The sequence below is a fragment of the Terrapene carolina genome, unplaced genomic scaffold (assembly GCF_002925995.2).
Source record: "Terrapene carolina triunguis isolate 2854851 unplaced genomic scaffold, T_m_triunguis-2.0 Scaffold111, whole genome shotgun sequence".
NCBI lineage: Eukaryota > Metazoa > Chordata > Testudines > Emydidae > Terrapene > Terrapene triunguis.
The window spans coordinates 12,664,399-12,687,092 of NW_020664462.1; the positions used below are offsets into that span (position 1 = coordinate 12,664,399).

The 22,694-nt window shown below is 44.9% G+C and overlaps 1 protein-coding gene across 8 annotated transcripts in view; it reads right to left on the reverse strand.

Moving 5' to 3' along the window:
- Positions 1-22,694, reverse strand: part of PRKAG2 (protein kinase AMP-activated non-catalytic subunit gamma 2) — a 368,891-nt gene that overhangs the window by 53,019 nt on the left and 293,178 nt on the right. For all 8 annotated transcript variants that reach the window (XR_003899816.1, XR_003899815.1, XR_003899817.1 and 5 more), the window contains one exon: positions 1,208-1,317. Coding sequence is in view for 5 of the 8 variants with exons in the window: in XM_029911642.1 (XP_029767502.1) it covers positions 1,208-1,317 (110 nt within the window). In the remaining 3 variants the exon portion in view is untranslated. The remainder of the gene's footprint in view (positions 1-1,207; positions 1,318-22,694) is intronic.

A 22,694-nucleotide genomic window follows, 5' to 3' on the forward strand; every position in this document is an offset into this window, starting at 1 on the left:
ATCGCGGCCCCCACTGGCCGCGGTTCGCCGTCCCGGGCCAATGGGGGCGGCGAGAAGTGGCGCGGGCGAGCGATGTGCTGGCCGTGGCTTCTCACCACCCCCATTGGCCCGGGACGGCGAACCGCGGCCAGTGGGGGCCGCGATCGGCCGAACCTGCCGCGTCAGCAGGTAAATAAAACTGGCCCAGCCCGCCAGGGTGCTTACCCTGGCGAGCCGCGTCCCGAACGTTGCCGACCCCTGCTCTAGAGGCTAACACAGATTGGTATATACTTGCTATTCCACTATCAAAAAAAAATTTTTTTTTTTTTTTAAAGAAAAAGTGAAATTGCGATTTTAAAGCCACAAAAAAGAGCAATTAGACTTACAGTAAGCAATAAATAAACCAACCTGTAGATTCATTCTGATGCAAGGAAGATACTACAATCTGAAAGAGGTATTTTCTTAAAATTTTCAAAAAAAAAAAAAACCCCAAAACAGTTACTACTGCATCATTTATCTTTTCAGGGGACACTAGGAGCACAGCATGTCTCATCTCAACTCAGTCTTTTAAAATCAGGCTAAAGTTAATAGTCCCCTTTTGCTGCTTCTTTTAAAAATCACTCCAAATAGAACCAAGAAAATCTGAAGAGTCTAGAAAGAATCAAATTGTGTGCCCCTAATTTCAGAACAAATTATTCTTAATGTTTCCAGAATGGACTGAACTTCTAGTACTTTCTGCTTTTGGCAACTGCATTCTTCATGCACACAAAACCAAAAGTCTAAACTAGATTAAATATGCTGATGATTTACTGGTAAAATGTATGACCTCCAAGGAATTACACACTTATTTAATTCAGAGGATTATTTAATCTTAAAAGGCAAGGCTCAAAACATTCTGATAATTTGCATAATATCCATACTCCTGCATAATCATAGAATATTGATATTTTGATAACTATTTCATTTACCTATCCCCCGTTGGAAAGTCAGTAAAACTCCATGTCCATTTGAAGGCTACGCTATTGACTCAAAGTAAAATATGAAAGTTCCCTCCTATACAGATGTACACACTTTTAAAAACATATTACCGATTCTTGGACCCAAAAAGCATCTCAAAAACAGTTTTCTCTAAAGAGAAATCAATTTCACACAGCATTCGAGGATGATATCTATGTGGGTATTTTAAAAGGCAACTGAACTGCAACAAAATGTAGTCTTAAGGACTTACTTGTAATGTAGTGTCAAAAACAACAAGCTTAGAACTTGTTGGAACTATGTCATAACACTTGTTAGACTTCATGAATCGCATGTAGATGTCACTTTCCGATTCTTCAGATGCTGTAAGAAGAAGGAACACTTTTAAAAGATCTGTTTGTTTTTTTTTAAAAGGCAAAAGAAAAGCATACATCAAATCATTTAGGCACCATTTTAAAAGATGAACAGTCCCAAAGCAAAAACCTTTGGAACACAAATATAATGAGATGGTTCAAGCATCAGATCAGAGTTCTGCAGCTCAGACCCATCTTTCCTCTGATTACACATTGAAATTACAGTTTGAGACTGACATGGCACATTGATTTAACTGAACAGAATTCCTTTAATAAGACAATAAATTTCTCCAATATCCAGTCTATTCAACATTTTCTCTTTGTTTGGGATACTAATTTTGCTTTATACCCATGTTTTTTGGACACAGCTATTTCTCTGACAGGGAACTGGAGGACTAGTAGGCAAGTTTGGCAAATTATAGACAGGGCTGATAGCACCACCTATTAAGGTTGCTCAACACTTCCCATAAGACTATTTTCAATCGCTTATAGCTTTGACAAATGCCATTTTGGCAGGAGTTTTATGGGCTAGATATCTGCCTCAAGCTTTTAAGATTACAGCCAAACAGCTCAGCCATTTCCGAGAACAAGGCAAGGGCAAAACAATGTATTCCCGCTGCTCTCCCCATATTAAATTCTGGTGACCTCTCCTCTGAATTGCTCTAGTATTCCTATGGATTTGGAGAAGGACTTGAAATTTGGCAGGGATGGACTGTGTCAGAGATGTGCCTTTGCCATCCCCATGAAAATCTGCCCAAATTTGTCCACATTAAAAGCAATCACAGTTATGCATCGTCAGTAGAGACTTGTTAGTTTGCAGCTAAAGTCTCTAAAGATTCAGTCCTCACTGAGCATGCTCAAGCCTCACAGCTCCTAGGGCTGCCCAGACTGTGAATACACCATAACCACACAGCAACTGAGCATATTCCACCCAGCCCAAGGCTACAAGGGCAAAGTTGGATTTTCCCCATAACGGCTGTTTCAGGGCGATGTGGGCTGGGCACTGGAACTGAGAGCATGGAGCTGGTCTCTCCTGTGTACTCAATGGCACTCACCATCCCTGCCCTCCAACCCTGTTGGCACCCAAGCAGTGTGGAGGAAACCATCTGATCTGAATGCAGATGGGACGAAAGCCAGACCAGAGGGAGGGGAAGGAGTAGATTGAGACAAGGAATCTAGTGAGACTGAGACTGGCAGGAAGGATAGGAGAGACTGGGGACATGAAGAGAAACACTGAAATTGGACAAGGAGCTGGGAAGGGTAGGAGATGAGGAAGAGTGAATACAGAGACCGGCTAAGCAGAGAGACTGGGACAAGGGAACTGACAGTAGCCTGGAAGCAGCTGGGGAAGAGGACTGCGATCCAGCCTGGGTGTGTGTGCACACAACACATTGGATGAGAAACCAGAAAGGAGGAATTTAGAATTGGCTGGGCAAGAAGACTGGGCACAAAGAACTGAGGGAGGATGGGTGGGAACTAGAATGGGACTCTTGAAGAGTGGAGACTGGCAAGCAAGGAGAACAGGACTCAGAAAACACAAGAACAGGCAGGAGGGGCAGGGCAGGAGTCAAGTGTTCGGGGGGAGGTAGAGAGGAAAGATGGGATGAAGAGCCTGTAATGAAACACAAAATTCACAAAAGTGTCTCTATTCTAGGTCAGCAAATATCTGTGAAATCCACTGGAATAGTATGTCATCCCCCTCTAGTGCTGGTCCATACAGAGGATGACAAATCAGGTACTCTACCACTTGAGCTAACAGTCTGTGTAGTGGATCTAATGGTTCCAACCTGCTGATGACCATGTGATTATCCATATGACGACACCAGATGGTTGGTTGTTTTTTTTTTTTTCAAAGCTAGGAAGTTACATTCGTACAAACTGATAAAAGAACATTAAGGTAGTAAAGTCAAGGACTCAAAAGTTAGGAAGTGCCAGAATTAAGGTTTCCTATATATGCTTAATTTGTCCCCCCCATCCTTGTGAACATGCATTATAACAGTCTTTAATTACATGATCACATACTATTCTCTCTACAGGACCCCTACCTTGTTCAGTACACACTATGGACCTGCTCTGGGGATAAATCAGGGTTCTGTAGTAAAGGAGACTTATCTATGGGACCCCAGTCTCATTTCTTTCAAAAGTTAGTAGGTGAGGAGTCAGTTAGGCAGGGGATTACAGGAAGAGAAAGGAAGGTCTCATGGCTAAGGCAGCTGAATGCTGTCCTGGAGAATCAGATTCTCTACGACATAGGCAGGGATATGTGATGCCAAGCAAGTCCCTTATAGCAAGCTTTTCAGAAGTGGTCATTAATTGTGTGTTTCCTATTTTCTGGTGCCCAACTTGAGTCCCTGAGATCTGATTTTTCAGAAATGCTAAGAGTTCACAGCTACAACTGAAGTCAATGGGAGCTGTGCTTCCAATAGAGTGTTACATAATGTTAAGAACTCTGAAATAATCAGGCCCTCTGTGTCTTAAATTAGGCACCCAAAATTAAGATCAGCAGTATCTATTAGTCTGTGACTCAATTTCCTGCTTTGTACAATGGAGATAATACTGCCTCCTTCCCTTACAGGGGAATTGTGAAAGTTTGTTATTTGTGAAACAATGCATTCAGATACAAATAGTGATAAGCACCATAGAAAAGCCTGTGTACAGTAACTGGAGTTCAAGATGTGCTATCCATAAGCAGATTCAACTGATGGCGGGCATATGCATCAAGATTAGAAACATTTCACCAGCAATATCAATACCAGTGATTCTCAACCTGTTTCTCATTGTGGGATGCATATGCGGCCCACAAAGTGTTACCTGAGAACCACAGTGCCCCCTAGCTAACCCCCCCCCATCCCTATGCCCAGCATCCTCCGCCCAGAGGCCCCTCCACAGAGTGGGGCCAGGAGCAGAGTGCTGGGTGGGCAGCGGGGATCCTGGACCCCGCTGCGTAGGGCTGGGGGGCCATCGGGACCCAGACCCTAACCCTGCTGGGGTCAGGGGGCATCCAGGAGCCCCAAAGCTGCTGCTGCATGGGGGGGGGGGGGGGAAGGGGGAGCCGGGGCCCCAGAGGCGGGCCCTGCGGGGGGGGGGGGGGGGGGGAAGGGGAGGGAAAGAGGGGCAGCACGGACCCCGACCCTGCCACTGCAGGAGACCTGGGAAAGGACAGCCCTGGACCACGAACCTGCCATGCGGGGCCGAGAGGCAGCTGGCAGACCAGCACATGGCCTTTAGCACACAGCTGAGCTGGGCTACAGCTGTGTGTTAATTGGGCTGCATGTGGCCTGCGGGTTGAGAACAGCTGATCCATACAGTCCACAGGTGGCCTCCCAGTCATCATACTCTGCGACAACAGCATACAAGGGCAAAGGGCATCAGATGCTATTTGGTTCCTTCTTACCACAGAATTGCCAAAGAGGACTCAGAGGTAGACAGGATGACAGGGCATATTGCAGAATGTGTATGTGGACAATAGTTAGCATACCAAGTGTAACTGGAATTCAAGGTAACTTCCCATTCTCCTTGAAGTACTTGTCCATATGCACACTCAACTGATGGTACCTCCCAAATAGTAACTGCGTTAAGGAGGTGGGCTTGGAGTGATTAGACAGACCAGTGAAGAACTGCTTTAGTAAATGCAGCATTGGACTTGGAAGCCTGAGTTTAGGGGATAGTGTTTTGAAAATGTATACTGATGCCAACATAACTGCTTTGCAGATGTTGATACCAGTCAGCTCTGTGTTCTTGGGGAACCAGGGTGCAGTATTCAGCCTGTCTGACTCATGAAAGACACCCCCGCCCCCACCAGTTTCTGCTTGAACCAAAACGGATCAGAGAAAAGACTTGCAGAGAGCAGTGAAGGGTGTTGGGAGATACATCTAGACCGCTCCTAACAAGGGTGACAAGATTAAGTCATCTCCATTAGCATACAGAACGGAGAACAGAGAACTGCACTGAACTCTGGGACCAGAAAAGCAGGGAAGCACTGCATCATGGAGGATCTCTGCTCCAAATGTTAATGAACCTACGCCTGCACACACCCAGCTCAGCAGTTATCAGACCAATTCTAGTAATGAATCCTTGATTGATAATCAAAATACTGAAGCAGCCTAATTGCACTGTGAGCTCCCTGGAAGAAAACACCACCCATAGCCAAGAGTGATCAGCTCCTATTGTCTAGCCTAAAAAAAAAAAACTCTTGAGTCATCAGTTTACCCATAAACAAATCTAGTGTTCTCCCTTGAACCACTGTATTCTCTCTACAAAAACCCCTACCTATGCCCAAGTGTTCTGATACAGGGACCCCAACTACGCATCTGTTCCACTGGGACTCCATCTTCTCCTGACTGATCGTGCTGGGGGCTCTGCCTGTCTCCAGAGTTCAGGGTCCTGAACTACCACCATCACCTGGGAACCCTGACCAGTTCAAGCTCTATGGAGTGGTGAGATCCCTCTCTCTCTCTCTTCTCTTTTCTACCTCAGGTATTAACCTTTAATAATGTAACTTATGTGCGTTTAGGCTCTCCTTGTGTAGTTATCACCGTTATTCAATAAATAACTTTTATGGTTAAGATAGTTGCTTCTCTCTTTCTCTCAACTTTACTCTTTTGTGTTTTTAGCTTCCCCCATTTACTCTGCAGCAATGTTTCTTTTACCTAAGCTAAAGATCCCTGTAGCGCCCAAAATACTGTGGGGTTTGCTCATCAAGTGGGTTACTACCAGTATAACTTAACGTGAAAATGGGGATAAACCTTTGGCATATAAGGGTTGCAGCTTTGAAGTGCTGCCTGGCCCAGCCTATTTTGCCCAGGGGCATATAAGGGTGACAGCTTAAAAGTGCTGCTTGACCCAGCCCACTGAGTCCAGGGGCATATAAGGGTGACAGCTTGAAAGTGCTGATTGACCCTGTCTGCTCAGACTTGCTCTGGTGTGTGTGTGCGCGCACACTCATCTGATTCTGGGACTGGAGGAACCCAGCCCTGGGGAACCTAGGTCCTGCAGGATAGCTCCATTGGGAGGGGACTTGCAGAAGGGAGGAGTAGAGCTCCATATGAACACACAAGTGACATAAGCAGTACATTAATAAAATTACAGAACTCCCTCCCCCCACCCCGAAAAGTAACCCTAATAAATGAGCATACCCCAAAGTAATGGGCACATCTGGTAACAACGTCTAATACTGGCAAATTACACAGTGGTGTCACTGATGCGGCTTGTGAGTGGTGGCTCTCACTTGGCTACAGGAAAGGCCAATCTGATTGAGATTGTCAAATTGGATCTCTTATTCTGAGATGAAATTACAGAGCCTTTCAACTTCTCTGCTATGGAGATGAATAGTCTTGATGACTTCCTATTTAGGTAGTAAGCTAGCACTCTCCTAATGTCTAGAGTGTATAGCGTTGCCTCAGCTCTGGACGCATGAAGTTTCAGGAAGAACAATAGTAGGTGTATTTGTTGGTTCAGTTGAAATTCTATTACTACTTTTGAACAAAATTCAGAGTGTGTCCTTGTGGAATACCGAGTACAGCAGATCAGCCAATGGCTGCATTTCCCTATCTCTTCTGGCACAAAGTTATACCAGTTAAAAAATATCACTTTCATGGAAAGGTGCAGTAGGGAAGAAGAGGCCATGGATTTGAAGGTTGGCCCCATGAGGGCTGAGAGTACCAGGTTCAAGTCCCACGGGGATAAAAGTTTCTTAACTGGTGGGAATACTTTAACTAGGCCTTCCTGGGAACCTAATTACAAACAGATGAGAAAATTTTGTATGGCACTCCACCAGTGGATGGTGAGTTGATATGGCCACTAGGTGCAACTTGACAAAACTGAGGGACAGGTTTGTCCGTTTTAACCAAAGTAAATAGTCAAGTATTTGAAGAGTGATGAGGCATCACTGATTTCTGGCACCAGTGAGAAAAATATTGTCCATTTTACTAGATTGTGAGAACTTCCCTAACAGCAGAAAAGAATCAACAAGATGAACGTAACTGTGAAAGAACTTTCCTGTTCTATTGTTGGCATCCACCTAGCCATGCAGGGATATGCAGGTGTCAAACTGTTCTGCAGTGACTCAAGAACATGAGTACCAAGCTCATGGCAGACAGTTAAGAAGCAGGACACAAAACTCGAAATTAGTTGCAAGTGGATTTCACCAGCCACTCATCAAAATGTAAACTCCTCAAGCACTAACAGCCTTAATGTGGAGTCACAGACAGTCCCTTTGGGCACTGTGATCTATCTTGCCACCCAGGTAAGCCTCCAAAACTCCCTTACAGCAACCCTCCCCCCAAACTCAGATTACTTCCACTCTCAAGGGATTAGTCACTTACAACAAGTCAATTGTATTTTAAAATCTCATACCAAAGAAAACACTTGTAGCCAATCCTATAACTATCTAAAAATGTATTCTATAAAGGAAAAAGAAATAAGACTTATTTCCAAGGTTAAAGCAGGTAAACACACAAATGAGTCAGTCTTAAGTTTCAAAAGGTAATAGAAGCTTCTGTAATATGCACACTCTATAGGTCCCTTAGGACTAACTCAGGCTACACACTGGGGATCTCTTGTTTATGCCTACAAAACCTTGCCCTTGAGAATCCAAGCAGCACAGAAATAAAAATTCCTGACAAGGAGGACTATTCCTTTCTCCCTCCTCCCCCACTTCTCTGAGCTGGCAGTTCAGCTGAAGGAAAGAATTCACTTTGCACATCTCCTTTCCATGTGGAGGGAAGCCTTCTACAAATGCTTTTCTGTTGGGCAGTTCACCCCTTTGGTCAGGAACCAGCATTTCTCACTAATTCATGTCTCTTTCCTGTCTAGTGATTTACACAGAGAATTACAATGCAAATGCTCAAATACTACCTTACAATATGAGATAGGTATGTTAAGTGAGATTAATGCATGCAGCAACTTACAAGCATTCAACAACATCTAAATATTAAGCATTTTTTAATAGTTCTAATACCTATTTTACAAATATTAAACACAGGTGAGCCAGACTGAGTTTCTACTATGCATTTGGCAATATCCAAGTGAGGGATGGAGATCTTGGCATAAAAGTGGTATCTGGTATGCCATTGTCACAGCAGGGCTGTCAGACTTGGGTGTAGGTTTTGTCCATGGTCCTGAAACCGAAGGTCTGGAAGCAGATGTAAGGTTTTGGTTTGGGATACTGATAGGTTCACAGTTGCTGAACCTACTATTGCCTGGGCCATGCAGAAGCTATGAGGATTAGCTTGGCTGAATCTTGTTTGCGAAGCACACTATGAATCAGAGGTGTTGGGGAGCGGTAGGGAAGAGAGAGATACACACACACCATGTCTCCTGAACATGGTATTGGAAACGCATCTGCTAGGACTCTTGGACTCATTCTTACCCTTGAGCAGAATTTGATGCTTCTTGTATTGAGTGGTGAAGAAGTCCATCTTGGGCTTGCCCCAGGCCTTGAAGACATTCTCCAGGATCTGGTCTTTAAAGCATCCATTCATTATTTGGGAGGAAGTATCTGTGAGGTTGTCCACATGCACGTTCTGTGGTCCAGGAAAGCATACTGCTTTCAGGAATAACTAATGTTTGAGGCACCAATTCCAAAGCCTGATGGCTTCCGGGATGGGGGGCGGGGGGGGGGAAAAAAGACACCTTACTCCACATTGTTTGTTGATATAAAACATGGTGCTCATGTTTGTCAATCATGATCTGTACCAACTTTCCTATTAGGCGGAGAAAGGATTTTCAGATCTTCCATACAGCTCTGAGTTCTAGGAAATAGATGTGCGTTCTCTTCTTCCTTGGGCAGGATGAGCCCTGTACCTTTAATCTGTCCATATGTACACTCCACCCTAACAAGGATGGATCCGTGACATAGTCTAGGATGGCAGAGGCACCCAGAAAGGGACCCCTCTACAGGCATTTATTGGGTTTTTCCACCATTTCAGTGATGATAGGACCAAGGGTGGGATGAGGAGAGATGTCCAGGTGATGTTTGCTGGCTGTGAAAACCAGCTTTAACCAAATCTATCAGCATCCAATGTGAAGTCTAGCATATGGCATTATGATGTGCACAAGGCCATATGACCTAGGGAGGGTGAGACATCATCTTATATAGGTATGTCGGTTCTTCTCCGGCTGAAAAGTGAGGGCAAACAGTTTAAATAACTTGCCTGAGGTAGGTAGGCCCTGGATGTGGAATTGTCTAGGATGACCCTGATGAATTTGATTATCTGAACCAGGATTAAAGTTGATTTCTGTTTGTTGACTTAGGCTTAACTGAACATGTGTTCAGAGGTCTGTTGAGATGTGCCCTGTATGAGCCAATCTCCCAGGTTAGGAAATATGGTGATGCTGCACCTTCTCAGGTGAGCTGCCACTACTGATAGCACCTTGGTACTGGACTGGTAGCATTCTTCATACTGTGGCGATTCTCAAGGGCAGTACTTGATATTGGTAGTGACCCTGGCCCACTGTAGGTACTTCCCATGGTGTGGAATGATGAATATGTGGAAGTATGCATCCTGAAGGCAGAGATACACAAACCAGTCTCTGTACTCCAGAGTTGGGATTATCGATGTAAGGGTGTCCATACTGAATTTCAGCTTGCAAATTAGTGTGTTGAGGTTCTACAGGTCCAGGATAGGTTGTTTTTTTCAGAATAGGGAAATAGTTGCTGTAAAATCCATTTCCCCCATACTGTGAAGAGATCTCTTCTATTATGTCAGGATGTCCTTATGCTTCTCTCGCTAAAAGTAATGGATCCTCTTGAGATGGGTCCCTGAAAAGGGATGGGGAAGGGGCTTTAGATGTTGTAGCCCATAGAGCTAGCTTTACCATTTTAATTTTGCTTAGCAGTGATGCAAGGAACCTACTGGTCTGTATCTTGTAAGGCATCATCTTAAGCAGTTAGCACAAGGCTTTGCTGCCTATGAAGTTTGGCATAGATAAATGGCCCAACAGTCCAAGTTTTGGGGACTCAGGAATAGTGTGCTTAAGGGAGGAGTTTGTACAAAATTATACCAGGTACCTGCAGGAACACTGAACTGATACTAGGCTTGGATATTTTAGAATAGAAAGATTGGAAGATGCTTAACCGCAAACTTACCTGTGTGACGAATTAACGTATGTAGTTGTGATGGGTTGGATCACAGAACCCCCCTTGGGAGCTGCCAACTGATGTGCCAAGACTACTTCTGCCCCTGCTTTCCTGCCCCATCAGCTTAGGACTTCAGTGCCCTGCCTGGTTTGAGCCAGACTCGCTAGCCTGATGCAAACCCAGACCCAGGTCTGAACCACGTCCCCTAACAGCAGTAGGCTTGACTGAAAGCAGCTTACAGAAGTGTTCTTATCTTTAAACACTCAGATGCCCAACTCCCAGTGGGGTCTAAACCCAAATAAATCCGTTTTACCCTGTATAAAGCTTATACAGGGTAAACTCAAATTGCTCGCCCTCCATAACACTGATAGAGAGATATGCACAGCTGTTTACCCCTCCCCCCCCCCGGTATTAATACATACTGTGGGTTAATTAATAAGTAAAAAGTGATTAAATACAGAAAGTAGGATTTAAGTGATTCCAAGTAGTAACTGACAGAACAAAGTGAATTACCAAGTAAAATAAAATAAAACGCGCAAATCTAAGTCTAATCAGGGCTGCCCAGAGGGGGGGGGGCCAGTGGGGCAATTTGCCCCAGGCCCCACAGAGCCCCCCACGAGAATATAGTATTCTATAGTATTGCAACTTTTTTTTTTTATGGAAGGGACCCCCAAAATTGCTTTGCCCCAGGCCCCCTGAATCCTCTGGGCAGCCCTGAGTCTAATACAGTAATACAACTGATACAGATAAAAACCTCACCATTAAGCTTCCTTTTACAGACTAGTCTCCTTCCAGTCTGGGTCCAGCAATCACTCACACCCCCTGTGGTTACTGTCCTTTGTTCCAGTTTCTTTTGGCTATCCTTGGGGTGGAGAGGCTCTCTCTCTTTAGCCAGCTGAAGACCACATGGAGGGGTCTCCCACGGGCTTAAATAGATTCTCTTTTGTGGGTGGAGACCCCCTCCTCTCTCCTATGCAAAGTCCAGCTCCAAGATGGCAAGCCACATTTCCATGCATGACTCAGTTTTTACAGGCAGAAGCCATTGCCCACATGGTATCCTGTATGTCTCCAGGAAGACTTCTTATGTGGATTGGAGCATTCCAAGATGCATTGTTCCTTAAGTGCTTCTTGATTGGGCACTTAACTTTGCGAATTCCTTTCTAAAGAAGCTGACCAAATGCCTTACAAAGCTTACTTTAGAAATCAAGCAAGTATACAGCCAATATTCATAACTTCAAGTACAAAAATGATATATGTGTACAAATAGGATGAATAGATTCAGTAAACCATAACCTTTACAGAGATGTGTTACATGGCACATGTAGCATAAAACATACTCCAGTTATGTCATATTCATAATCATATTTCCATAAAGCCTTATGGGGGGGCGCGGTCACAATAGTAACAAGCTAAAATCATTAATATAATAACCTACAGGGATAAGAACATCCCAACATTTGGGGTGAGGAAGTTGGATATGGACAAGAGAGGCTGGGTATTTGAATGAATATTCACGACAGCCCCTAGGCCCTAAAATAGGCCAGATCACAATGTAAGGGGGAAAACTGAACCCCCAGACTAGTTTGGCGTGCCAGGCGACAGACCAGGACCTTTGATTTACCACCAGAACCCCAAGGAAGGTCTGAGTCTATGCAAGGAATAGTACAAGAGATTTGATTACAATAACGTCATATTACTGTTATATCTTTATGTGGTTTGGAGCTTGTGTCTTTACTAATTCTGCCAATAAAAGCGATTAAAAGTTTTGTTTTATCCTCAGTGTGCCATTGTTATGTAACAGTTGTGAATGTGGTTCCCAACCAGTTACTGAACTTGACAACCTTGATTCTCTTCAGCCTGATTCCGGGACTAGAACCCTACAATCCCTCAGCTCTTTAATTAGTAATCAATTGGAAAACCACCACCACCACAGAATTGGGCAACAGTGTAGGTATTACTGAAAACTGGATGGAACCATGTTATTGTGTCCATGGCCCATTGATCAACAATGATAAAGTAAGGCTGCAAGTTTGTCACTGAGACCACGGATTCCGTGACCTCAGTGACTTCTGCAGCAGCCGGTGCGTCTGGCCTGGGGGTGCTCAAGCAGCCCCTGTGTCAGTCACTCTGGCCGCTGCTGGGGCAGTCTCGGGCCAACGTGACCTCCCTCCCACCAGCAGCAGCAGAGTTTGGGTGTGGCAGGGGGCTGATCCCGGAGAGGAATAAGGCAGTTTGAAATTTCTCTTAGGAACTGCCACATACTCTCCAAGGGAACTCGGAGGCTCACGAGTCCTTCAATGTATGGAGGGCCTCATACATCCTAGAGCTGAATAATTCAGCTACTTTGAAGGGAAAGTCCTCCACTATCATTTGGACTTCTAAGGAATTCTGATCTCTAAAGCCAGGATGCCTGCCACACAACGACCACTGATGACATGAATCTGGAAGCAGTTCTGCCACATCCAGTGCCACTTACAGGCTTGTCCTGGCAGCTAGCTGGCCCTTGTTGTCTATGGACACAGTTGCCTTGCAAATCTTGATTTGCAGGCCATCTAAAAAGGTAAGCAGTTTCATGTATGCAGAAGTCAAATGGTCAATATGGCCAAGTAATTGGCCACATGGAACTAACTTGCTGAGGAGTAGCCTTTCCAGCCAAATAAATCTCATCTCTTTGGTTCTCTCTTTTGGCGAGGACCTAAATTGTTTTTCCTTTTTGTTCACCACTGTGACTACCAGGGAGGATGGGACAGCGTGTGTGTACAGGAATTCCACACCCTTGGGAAGCATCTTATATTTTCTATCTTGCAAAGGGCAGAAGAATTGGGGCAGGTGTCTACCACAAGGGTTTGGCTGGGTCCATGATATCCCTTTCTGACAGTGAGGTTACCTTTCCCATTGAAGAGGACTGGAGAAAAAGAACATTTACTTACCATTCTGCTCCTGGACCTCCTCAAGAGGTATTTGTTAGGGCCTCAGTAACCTTTATTAGTAAATCTTGGAAACCTTTGTAATCATCCGATTGTGGGGTCTTGGTGATACTACAACCTCATTTGGGGATGAGGAGAACAGGGTCACTGGGGCTGGGAGGTCGCCTTCTGGTGCATATTCTTCCCTCTGTTCCTATTTCACATGCGGTTGCAGCGGAACCGTGAGGGGTTGTTGTGCAGTCTGAGGGACCACTACCATGGATGACAGTCTTCTGGTGGTGGTGTTGGTCCCACTGGCTAAGGCTGATCTGAGGAGACCAACATCCCCAACAGGGCCATATGGGCCCTGGTGGATACAAGCCTAATGGCCCTGATTAGGTAAACCAAGGCTCATGATTTTGCATGTCCCAGTATCTCTTCTCCCACAAAGAGAGAGTGTCATGACTCTGTACTATGTTGAGGGTTGTGGTGATATTTTGGGTAAGTAGAGATGCTGCTGGTATGGATTGTCCTCATCCTTCAACTCTGAAGATGCCAAGGAAAACATAGAACATGGATCCATGGGCAGTATTGTGGCTCTCAGTATGTTAGGGACTGACTGTGCCACACCAATGGATAGAATCAGTACCAACTGTAAGTCTTAAATCGACATCAAGGGAGACTGCAGTTCCTGATATATCTGGCGATCTATTGATGCCAAGTACTTTTACGGTGCTGACAGCCTAGGTGGTTTTTGTAGATTCAAAGGCCAGAAGGGACTATTGTGATCATTTAGTCTAGGGATCTCCAAACTTTTTACCTTGTGCCCCTCCTTACTCCTATTCACGACCCTCACCCCCCCCCCCCCCCAGGACCTGGGGCTGCGGCTCTGGGAGGGAGGGGACAGGGGTAAATGGCCCCTAGGCTGACAGCAGAGCTGGGTGGCGCTCCCTCCCTGCCCCTGTGGGGGCTAGCCTGGGCCCCAGCTGCAACTCCTCGAACATTCCTTTGCACCCCCCCAAGGGGCATGCCCCACAGTTTGGGGACCTCTGATTTAGTCTGAACTGTCTAGCACAGGCCATAGCACTTCCCCAAAATAATTCCTAGAACATATATTTTACAAAAACATCCAATCTTGATTTAAACATTGACAGTGATAAAGAATCCCCCATGACCACTGAATAATCAATCATTGAACAGTTTATCACTGTAAAAACTTATGCCTTACTTCCAGTCTGAATTTGTCTACCAATGGTGTAGATGGTGGTCTGGAACCTGGTTCTCGAGGCACTATTGCAATCTCTACTACAGTAAAGGAGAGGCACATGGGTGTAGCCCTGGTTGACCTGGCTCCAGCCCTGTGGATGTTGAGGTATATAGTACCTGGGTCGGTGATGAGTTCCTTTCCAAAGGCACGGCTATTGGTACTAGGCATTTCAGTGCTGTCCAGTTGGAATCAGTATGAGATGGAGCTTCAGAGGGAACCACTCTGGGCCACGAAGTCTCAGCAGACGTTTGGTGCTGCAGGAAGGTTTTCCTGTTAGAGGAGCCTTGGTAGGTGGTCTGTCTCCCAGGCTCATGGAGCCATATGACCTGTCCAAGGAGGACACAAACCTTACGGTTGTTGTTTGGGTAGCTGGCACCAGGACTCTTGTAGGCAGAGAGCTCGCAGTTGCACTTTTGGGCTCCAAGGGCCACTGCAGGGATAGGAGTGGTGTCTCATGAACCTGGTTTGGAGGCAGGTTCAATGGATTTAGTCATCGGGAAGACCTGAAGGCAAGTCTCCTTATCTTCCCTGACCTAAGAACTAAAAGATTCCCAGCAAACATGCAATTCTCCCAGACACACACACTGTCCATCTGAGGCTGGGATAGCTCTCCTGTATGAGGGGTAGCATTCGAAATCAGGAAAACCAGATAATGCCATGCTGTTGGCAATTAATTGCCTGTTGTAGTCCTTAGTTCTTTAGCAATCTACTAACATCTAATCTAGGGATAGCTATAAAACTGTAACTATAATTAGTAAAGAAAGGCTGGCAGTCTCTCAATCACTCAGGGATCTGCCTCTAAGCCACAAGGTGGTCAGAGGAAATAAGTCGCGGCCAACATACTTTGCCTTTATATGCTCTCGCCTTGAAGCATAAGGACTGGGAGGGCATATGTGTGCTGTATAAATGCTGCTGACCAAAAGGTCTCCAATCTCAAGCTCTTGAGTTGTACACATACCAACAGTGGAATTTACATATGCACAAGTACTTGGAGGAGTTAATTTGGTCTTCAGAGTAGGGTTTGAATAGTGTACAACAGAGATCCACAAGGTGTGGGGCGCACGCTCCCAGGGCGGCATGGAGGAACATCCAAGGGGGTGCGGTGGGGCCTGGCCAGCCCCCATGGGGAGCAGGGAAGGAGCGCCACCAGCCCCTCCCTGTCCCCAGCTCTTCTCCGGTCCCACCCCCAGCTGCATCCCAGGCTCCCGGTCCCATGCTTGGCCCCATCCACAGCCTTGGTTTGGCTCTGCTCATGGCCTGGGGCCAAGGCTGGGTGCAAGGCTGAGAGCGGAGCTGCACTTGGCTGTGAGTCCGACTGCTCCCAGCTCTGGCTCCAGAGTGCGGGTGGGCATGGCCCTCAAAAGTTTGGGGACCCCAATGTACAGTAAACAAAGAATGAAGGTGTATTTTGAGCAGCTATTCAGTATAATCTAAGCATTCTCTCTCCTGTGCATAATTCTTGCTTTTCCCCAACTTTTTAGAGCTTGACTTTACAACCTTAATAATGTTAGTTTTAAACATTGTGCATAACAGAGAATTGAAATTATGGTGCCGCAAAGTGAGTGTGTGTTTGTAAAAACCAAACAAAAAACCGCACACGCACAGTAACTACCAAAAACCTGTATAAACATCTACAGGTTCTCTCAAAGATGTGCAATATGTCTGAGTATTTTTATAGCAAAACGAGTTCAAAAGTAGCTTATTTCAATGAAAGGTACAACTGCATTACAGTACTTTCAACAGCAAGTTTCCATAACAGTGTACCCTAATGGCATAAAAAGTTTACCAAAACTTAATATAACGGAACAGTGAAACTGCTATAAAAACTGTGACCTCAATTCCAGTTACACAGAAATGCACATGAAATCCTAAAGTAAAGCTTAATTTTATTGAGGAACAGTGTTGAAAGACTATCCTCATGTGAAGAGGGATCCACCTTAATCAGCTGATAATCATTCAAGATACAAATATTATTTATTTAAAGTTACTCCGATCTTAACATTTGCAAATGAAATGAAAATTCTGGTATTTTAATTTGCAGTCTTATAAGATATAAAAACTTCTGTATACCTCTAATCATCATTATTTAAGGCACTTAGCACTAGTAATCCCCAAATAGATATTTAACTAATTATAGTGCATCCCACTGAATTCTTTGTACAGATACTGTATAAATAATTATAGTTTGTGCAGGAGTGCCTACAACAGACCACTGTGGACTGACTTTTTGCTGTTTGTACAGTGCCTAGCACAATGGGGCTCCTGGCCTATGAATGGGGCTTCCAGGTACCACCACAGTACAAGTAATTATCTCTTGCAGCTAAGGGAAGGTCTACACTACAAGGCTAAGTCAACCTAAGTTATGCAACTCCAGGTATGTGAATAACGTAGCTGGAGTCGATATACCTTAGGCTGACTTGTTGCAGTGTCTACACTGCGCTGGGTCAATGGGAGAAACTCTCCCGTTGACTTACCTTATGCTTCTCGTTCTGGTGGAGTACCAGAGTCGATGGGAGAATGATTGGCGGTCGATTTAGTGGGTCTTCACTAGACCCGCTAAAATCGACCCCCAGTGGATTGATTGCAGTGTGTCAATCCCCTGGTAAATGGAGACAAGCTATAAGCAATACTATGCTTTTTTATATTTAGACTGAATTCTAGTGTATCAGTTCAACTTTAGTTTGTGATTCCAGAAAACCTTGAAAGTGGGAAGTTCTACTGCATGAGGAACATTTTCCACATGTTTGATTAAAGCTTTCAAGAGTTAGTTTAATCAAAGAGATCATTCAGTAGCTATAGGTACACAACTGTTGTAGTCAGCATCTGACCTTCAAGAGCAGCTTGCCAACTAATAAAAAAACCCACTTTCCATAAACATTTCAATGATGTAAAGAATCCTCCTGGTGGGCCTTACACAAATATTTGTGTAACTGACATTAACTAAATCAATTATAACAATTTGACTTTAGATTTGAAGCCAGTTTTTCCCCTCTCCTTACTGCTGAAAGCCTAAAATGTATCTACTCAATAGTCTAGCTAGTAGTTAATGGGGAATGGGGGCAGGAGTCAGTTAAAACACTCCATATTCCTACTCCACAAATTCTGTCCACTTTCCCAGACTGGTGAAGTACACCTCTACCCCGATATAACACGAATTCGGATAGAACGCAGTAAAGCAGCAGGGAGCCCCGGGCCCTTTAAAGTGCCACCCGAGCCCCGCTGCTTTACCGCGTTATATCTGAATTCGTGTGCAGCCACACGCCGGAGCCTCTGGCTCTTTAAATCGCCGCCCGAGCCCCGCTGCCAGAGCTCCGGCGGGGATTTAAAGGGCCTGGGGCTCCCCACAGCGGCTGGAGCCCCGGGGCCTTTAAATCACCACCGGGGAAGCCGGTCCAGTCCGGCGCCGCTTACCGGCTCTTGCTGGTACGCCGGACCGGACCCGATATAACGCGGTCTCACCTATAAGGGGGTGAGATTTTTTGCCTCTACCTTGGGGTAGAGGTGTATTGTAAATAGCAACAGATTTGGGATGTCGGGGGAAGTCAGCACACCTCATACGAGTCCCCTCTATAAGTCTAGAGGGTATTAATCAGAGAATTGTCACTTGAGCACTTAGATTGAGCCAATGTTGCCAAGTCACCCAAAGAAAGCTACCGCAAGGTAAGTCAGAACTAAAACAATCTAAAGCTTTATGGGTTAAAAAGAACCCCTCAATTACACTCTGAAACAGACTAGAAGCCAGTGCAGATGTAACATGTTTACTGTGAGAAGCACAGATAGGCAGTATTGCCAACCCCAAATGTTCAAAAATCATGAGTCAGGATCACGAACAATCATGAGATTTTGTAAAAAATAATAGATCTGGTCTTATTTGACTTCTGCTTTTTGAGCCTTTAGGGTGCACTGGGGTCACATTTTGAATCTCTCTCCACAGCCACAAAGGCTAGAAACTTACTTTTCTTTAAGACTAAAGGCTGAAATAATCACATAACTACTTGACTCCAGGAGTGGGGGCTTTAAGGAGAACAATAATTATCATGAGTCTCATGATAAAATCCTGAGAGTTGGCAACACTGGGTAAGCATGTGGGCAGTTGATTTCTGCATCACAAGTAGTCTGCAAGTGGCTTTGATATGTATCCCAAGTAGAACACATTGCAATACTTCAATCTAGAAAGGTGACCCCTCCCACATAAAAAACAAAAAAAACCCAACGCATCACAACTGACAGAGTTCAAAACCTATTGCAGAAAGTTTCAACACATCAGACACATGCAAAAGAACACTGACAGAATCCAGCCCTGTGTTCACATCCTATACACTATTGTAATTACAGTAACTCCTCACTTAATGTCCTCCCGCTTAACATTGTTTCGAAGTTACGTTGCTGCTCCATTAGGGAACATGCTCATTTAAAGTTGTGCAATGCTCCCTTATAACGTCGTTTGGCTGACTTTACAAAGGGAGCATTGCATAAGTTCTTCTTCAGGGAGGCAGGAGCAGGCAGGGGGGGAACCACCCCCCAGCACTCATTGGGAGAGCAGAGCAGGTTGGGTCCGGGTCGCTCCACTTCCTGCTGCCGGATGAGTGCGGGGCAGGCCCGACCCCGCACTCACGGGGCGGCAGGAAGTGGAGTGACCCAGACCCAGCCCGCTATGCTCCCCTGGCTCCCAGCCTTGGCGGGTAGGGGGGAACTGCCCCCCAGCACTCACTGGTGGCGTGGCTGGGAGCTGGCGGCGCAGAGCAGGCTGGGGCCAGGTCACTCCACTTACCACCGCTGGTGAGTGCAGGGTGCCCGATCCCTGCTGCAGTCCTCAGGGGAGTGGGGGCAGGACTGGAGTGGAACAGGAGCGGGAAGAGGCGGGGCGAGGGTGGAGCAGAGGCTTTGGGGAAGGGGTGGAGTGGGGGGGCTGGAGCAGAGCAGGGATGGGAAGAGGCGGGACTGGAGTGGGGGCCATGGGGAAGAGGCGGAGCAGGGGCTGGAGCAGCCTGCAGCTGCGTAGGGCACCAGGAAATTTGGTGCCCCAAATTTCCTGATGCCCTACGAAGCTGCGTACTTTGTGTATGGGTAGGGACGGCCCTGTGGCCAGCTGATCTGGAAGCTGGTAAGAAATGGTCTGCCTTCCCAGCTTTTGTCTGAGGAAAACAACAAGATATACAGAAAAATATTCCAGAGAGGATGTAGGAGTGATAGTGCACTGTGATACCAGAATGAATGAAGTTGATGAATGTGAAGAAATTCAGAGAACAGAAATGTAGTTAGAGGGACAGCCGGATCGCCTTGTAAGGAAAAAGGTAAAGCAACTACAGTAGAACCCCGTCAATATGCACTATTATACGGTAGGCTCATTGTGAACTACAAAATATTGCAAGGTAGTACGCAAACGAGTCAAAAGCCAAATATTGTCTATTTATTTTAATGTTTAGTTTTATATTCAATCACAGTAGTAAAAGAACAATTTTGTAAAAGTCATAACACAAGACTTTACTATAGCATTCGGATATTGATTTTTTTGTCCTGATGTAGAATCAGACCAGAGTTAGAGTTTTCCAGGTGGTAGACAAAGAAATTCTACCATCACTCTTCCAAGGTTTGTACTTTGTCATTCTTAGAACAAGTTGAACATAAAGGCCAGGAAACTTTTGCCAGTATGGGTAATGTTGGTTAAGACTCATTTTATGCTAGGAGAGTTTTCTGGTGCAGCTATTCTGGCAAACCTTTTCTAATAGCCTAAGGAGGGATAAAAAGCATTGGTATCTGAAGTAGGTTCTGCAATATTGGTAATTCAAGTCTTCATCTCACTGCACGCAGAAGTCAGCCATTCACAGTCTTTCAACTGCATCTCATCCTTCTTACCTAAATAACCAAGCATACCACTCATCTTCGAGGACTGGCTATAAATAGTGCATAATTACTGAAGAGCTGTACATGTATTCATACATTTCTCTGAAATGTATGTACTGTTTCTTGGACTTCAGAAAGGTCCAATTAGTTCTGTCATTTATAACTACACCTCTACCCCGATATAACACTGTCCTCGGGAGCCAAAAAATCTTACCGCGTTATAGGTGAAACTGCGTTCTCCAACTTGCTTTGATCCACCGGAGTGCGCAGCCCCGCCCCCCCGGAGCAGTGCTTTACCGCGTTATATCCGAATTCGTGTTATATCGGGGTAGAGGTGTACTTATTAGAACATATTCTGATTTTAGAATCGGATAGCTGTTTTTAATTCTCTGATGTTTTACAGAATCTTTATTTCCCCCCGCCCCCCCCCCCTTTTTTTTAAGTCTCTACTTGCACTTTTAAGTCATTATTTCAAGTACTGTCTATTCTCTCAAAAAACACAAACCACCACCACAACACACCCATCTTCTACTAGGAAGTAGAATATACTGAAAGATGGCTTTCCAGGTACAACAGGATAGGTTAAGTGTATCAGCTGATGCTAAAGCCAGTTAACAACAGAACAGATTGTGGTGCTGCTTTTAAGCGCTGCCTAAAAATACAATTTTCTATAGACCATGCCAAGTTTCTTTCCCTAGACTTTTACTCCATCTATTCCTACCTCCCAGTGCTGTCTGTTATTCCCTTCATCTTCTGTTCTTCAAAAATCTCAGTTTAATATCCATTTTGTTCTTTCCTTGCCTCAGAGATTTCTTTAACCAGGAGGGGAGGAATACCAGAGAACTGCATTAAATCCACTAAGGAGCTAACCATGTAGGATTAACATTATCTGAGACGTGCTTAGACACCTCTGTGATGGGAGGTCTAGAGCCTGCCCAAGATTTTGGGGAGAGAACTCTCAGATTACTTCAAATTCAAAAAGCAAGAAACAAATATCGGTGCCAAAACAAGTCTCAATATTCCTACCTAGAACTAGAAATTAATACAAGATTCTGCTGGAAAGGTTTATGAACAAATAGCAAGTAAAATGATTGCATGTTGCTATTTGTTCATCAACTGAAATGAAAAAAGAAACCATTAAGAACTTCACTAATTAGAATCCCATTCTACCCTCATTGTAAGAGATCAGTATTTTTGGGCACCCCAAAGCATTAGTTACTTCACAGAAACGAGACATGGTCCCTCCCTTGAAGAGCTTTTGGTCTAAATTCAACTATAAAAAGTAAGTGAGGCCTAAACTAGGGTTGCAATAATAGATCATAGAGTCACTCAGTAACAAAAAGCCATGTTAAGATGTTTTCTAATGGCAGAGAATAGTCTGGTGATCAGTTTTAGGGAAGGCACTCCCCCAAAAAGGGGCAGTATGGGAGAAGGCAGGACACCAAGGAGGTGTCAAGGCTGGTATCACTGGTGGAACACAGGGAATGGGGGGAAACATGAAAGGACACAAGAAGGGAGATTATAGTTCTGAGGCTAGGATTTAGTCTGGATATCACAGCTGAACATTTGGTAGCTCATTTTCCATTGAAACATTCCATGCACCTTCTGCACGCTCGTGCTGCTAGTCAAGGGTATATAAAGGGTGGAGATGCCCCAACACCCCTCAGTTCCTTCACATCAGAAGCATCTATTACCTTTGACTCTCAAGTTGAGGAAAAGAATGAGTTGTGGAATGGATACATGCAACACATCTCAAATGGCAATAGTCACTATATGGGTACATAACTATTTGCTTTGAGTGCTTGCACATATCCATTCTACTTCAGGTGATTAACAAGCAGTTCCAGAAGGAGGATATTGGAGTCTACCCGATCAAAGACTACAAACAGCACTTGCCAAAATTTAGCATAATCTTTTGAGGCTTGAGAGAGAGCATAATGAGTGGTGAAGATGAACAGGCGACCAAGCTGGAGCCCTACAAATTTAATTGATGGGTATTTGACCTAAGAAATCAGCCAGTACTGCTTGTGGTCTTGCTAAAACTCTTGGAAACAGTGGAACCGTAACAATAACACAAACTGGTACAGGAAGATATCCAGAAGGAGATATTCTATGGGGAGACTGGCTGCCCCCTCATCCTGTCAGCAAAGGAGATAAACATTACTCCTGGGGGAATTCTGCGCCACTGCGCATGTGCAGAATTCATGTGTCCCACAGAATTTTATTTTTTTCCTGCACAAAATACCATTCTGCCCCAGAAGTGCTGCAGTTCCGCCTTTTGCCCACCAGAG